The sequence below is a fragment of the Cibotium barometz genome, chromosome 56 (assembly GCF_041138505.1).
Source record: "Cibotium barometz isolate CiBa-2024 chromosome 56, ASM4113850v1, whole genome shotgun sequence".
NCBI lineage: Eukaryota > Viridiplantae > Streptophyta > Polypodiopsida > Cyatheales > Cibotiaceae > Cibotium > Cibotium barometz.
This window is the reverse complement of record NC_141101.1, coordinates 41,198,883-41,201,737: the sequence shown is the minus strand read 5'-3', so window position 1 is coordinate 41,201,737 and position 2,855 is coordinate 41,198,883. Positions and strand designations below refer to the sequence as shown.

Genomic DNA, 2,855 nt, shown 5'->3' with positions numbered 1-2,855 from the left:
GGTGCACGGTACACCGTACAAGTACCACAAAATTCGTGGAACGACGTTCGCAACTTCGCACTTCGAATATTGCCGCCGCCGATATTACGAAGTTCGTAATAGTAAATATGTATTTCATCGTGGCGCGCGTGGGACGAACTATCGTTTGGTTTGTCTGCCAGACTCAGGGCAGAGCCCGTCCAGTCCCACCGAGATTTCAAACATTTTCTACTGGCACCACGAAGTTCGTGGCCGACGAACTTTATGGCCGCCCGTTCCTTACCATTCCATAGCCCGGGGCCCAGCGTCCTCCAAGGCTCCAGGGCTTGCTTGAATCTCTATTTATTGCAGAACAACCAATCAACGGTTCAGACTCGGCAGGGGCAGTCGAAGTTGTCAATTAGAGAGCCCAGGCCCGGAGATTCGAGAGTCCAGACTCCAGCTTCGAAGTAGCCTAGCCGCCTTTCAAAAATGGTAAATGAAAAGAAAGCCTCCATCAGCAAAAAATGGTTGGGGTTTGTGTCGGCGCTTTGGGTGCAAGCCATCTCCGGCAACAATTACACCTTTGCCAATTACTCCGTGGTGCTCAAGGCCATCTTGGATTGTAACCAGGTTCAACTCAACGGCCTTAGCACCGCCAAGGACGTTGGCAAGGCCTTTGGTGTAGTGGCGGGCTTTCTTTCCGACGTTTTGCCCCCATGGACGATCCTGTTGATCGGATCTCTGGAAGGGATGCTTGGTTACGGGATGCAATGGCTAGTCATAAGCAAGAAGATTCAGCCGCTTCCGTATTGGCTGGTGAGTTTTCTGTCGCTGTGATCAGAAGAATATTTGGGGGTGTTAGAATATTTCGACTCCCCTCTTTCTTACGAATCAAATGTTATGAACACAGATGTGCGTGGTGATGTGCATGGGCGGAAACAGCACCACATGGATGAACACCGCCGTCTTGGTGACTTGCGTGAGGAATTTCCGTCTGAACAGAGGCCCAGCTTCCGGTATCCTCAAGGCGTACGTCGGCCTAAGCACTGCTATCTTCACAGATCTGTGTGCCGCTCTCTTCAAGGGAAACGCCTCTGCCTTTGTGCTCATGCTGGCCCTCATCCCCATGGCCATCTGCACTGTGGCCATGTTCTTACTCAAGCCTGTGGAACCTGCAGCACACAGACCCAGCGAGGAGCAAGAAGAGTCTCGATGCTTCTCCTTCCTCAACGCTATGGCCATCGTGCTGGCTCTTTATCTCCTCGCGTATGATCTGAGTGGCATTCATGTCGAGCTCTTCTCGAAGCTTATAGCCGCGGGACTGTTCCTCATTCTAGCTGCTCCTGTGGTGCTGCCCATCTATCTCTACTTCAGAGTAGCAAGGCAGCAAGTGCAACTAGAGGACATTAAAGGTGAGAAGGAGCTCGAAGAGATTAAGGGAGGTGGTGAAAGCTCCAATGAAGCAGCGGCGGAGAAAGACGTCGAGAAGGTCGGCGGTCGATCAACGGAAGAGGATGGAGATAGGACCACTGGCACTGTGGCAAGGCATCAAGGGCAAGCAGTCGAAGACAAAGGTGAGAAGGAGCAGGAAGAAATTAAGGGAGGTGGTGAAAGCTGCGGCAATGAAGCAGCGGCGGAGAAAGACGTCGAGAAGGTTGGGGATCGGGGAACGAATGAGAACAGTGATGGGGCCACTGGCACTGTCTACTGCAAGAAGAGGATAGGCGAAGACCATACGGTGCTCGAGGCCTTGAAAAAGATAGATTTCTGGCTGCTCTTCGTATGTTTTCTTTGTGGCGTAGGTACTGGTATGGCGGTGATCAACAACATGGGACAGATAGGGCAGTCAATGGGCTATGCCAACGTCGCCACCTTCGTGTCCCTTATCAGCATATGCGGATTTTTCGGGCGGCTAGGTTCAGGGTGGTTGTCGGAATCTCTAATAAGGTGAGGAGAAATTTGATGATCGTGTCATAATTCATGTGCAGCATCTTCTTTCTTCATGCCTTGCGGTGTATTAAATTATAAAAGGTTCATCTTCCATACAACAGGTGGAAGGGCGTGCCTCGGCCCGCGGTGCTGGCAGCTTCACAAGTGTTGATGGTGATGGGGTATGTTTTGCTCGCAGTGGGAGCTTCGGGATCGCTGTACATGGGTAGCATCCTAGTGGGTGTGTGCTACGGTGTGCGTTTCACGATATCAGTGCCAGTGGCGTCAGAGCTATTTGGGTTGAAGGCATTTGGGCTTATGTACAATTTGCTCATCCTCAACCTACCCTTGGGCTCCTTTATATTCTCCAGCTTGCTTGCGGGCTTCCTCTACGATCGCGAGGCTGCCAAGGACGGCTCCTCCTCCACCTGTCTCGGCACCCACTGCTATCGCCTTGTCTTCGTTGTCATGGGCAGCGTCTCTGCTGTAGGCTTCATCCTGGACTCCATCCTCACGCTGCGCACCCGCACCCTCTATCACCAAATCCACTGCTCTAAGCTCGCCAAGGAGTGAAATGATTAATATCCTAAAATTTCTAGTAATCCCAAGAATTTCTTTTAAAAAAAATAGAATATGTAGAGCATATATAAGGTATTTTCAGGATGCACGGTAGTCAAGGTGGATGCCTTAATTTTGAAAGAATTTATTTACGCTATCGTGTAATGCAACGTGGAGTTTATAAGTGTTGTGCATGCTATATTCCGTTGAGTTCATCCACAAAATTCATAATTTTGAATAAATATGGTTTTGAAGCTGCGTCTGTAAAAGAATTTGTGGATATTGTCAAAGCAATGTCCACATAGATAATGGTTATACGCTCTTATGCACGATGACCATGACTATTATTAATAAGCCCTTGCGTGAAAAGAAGATATATATCCATCAATTGTCGTCATCATAGAGGA

The 2,855-nt window shown here is 49.5% G+C and overlaps 1 protein-coding gene across 1 annotated transcript; it reads left to right on the top strand.

The window, feature by feature from the left end:
- Positions 1 to 296: 296 nt before the first annotated feature.
- LOC147607225 (protein NUCLEAR FUSION DEFECTIVE 4-like) lies at positions 297 to 2,605 on the top strand. Its single transcript, XM_086791107.1, has 3 exons — positions 297 to 777; positions 872 to 1,908; positions 2,013 to 2,605. The coding sequence occupies exons 1-3, from the start codon at positions 451 to 453 to the stop codon at positions 2,461 to 2,463; spliced, it is 1,815 nt and encodes a 604-aa protein (XP_086647233.1). The 5' UTR covers positions 297 to 450; the 3' UTR covers positions 2,464 to 2,605.
- Positions 2,606 to 2,855: the final 250 nt, after the last annotated feature.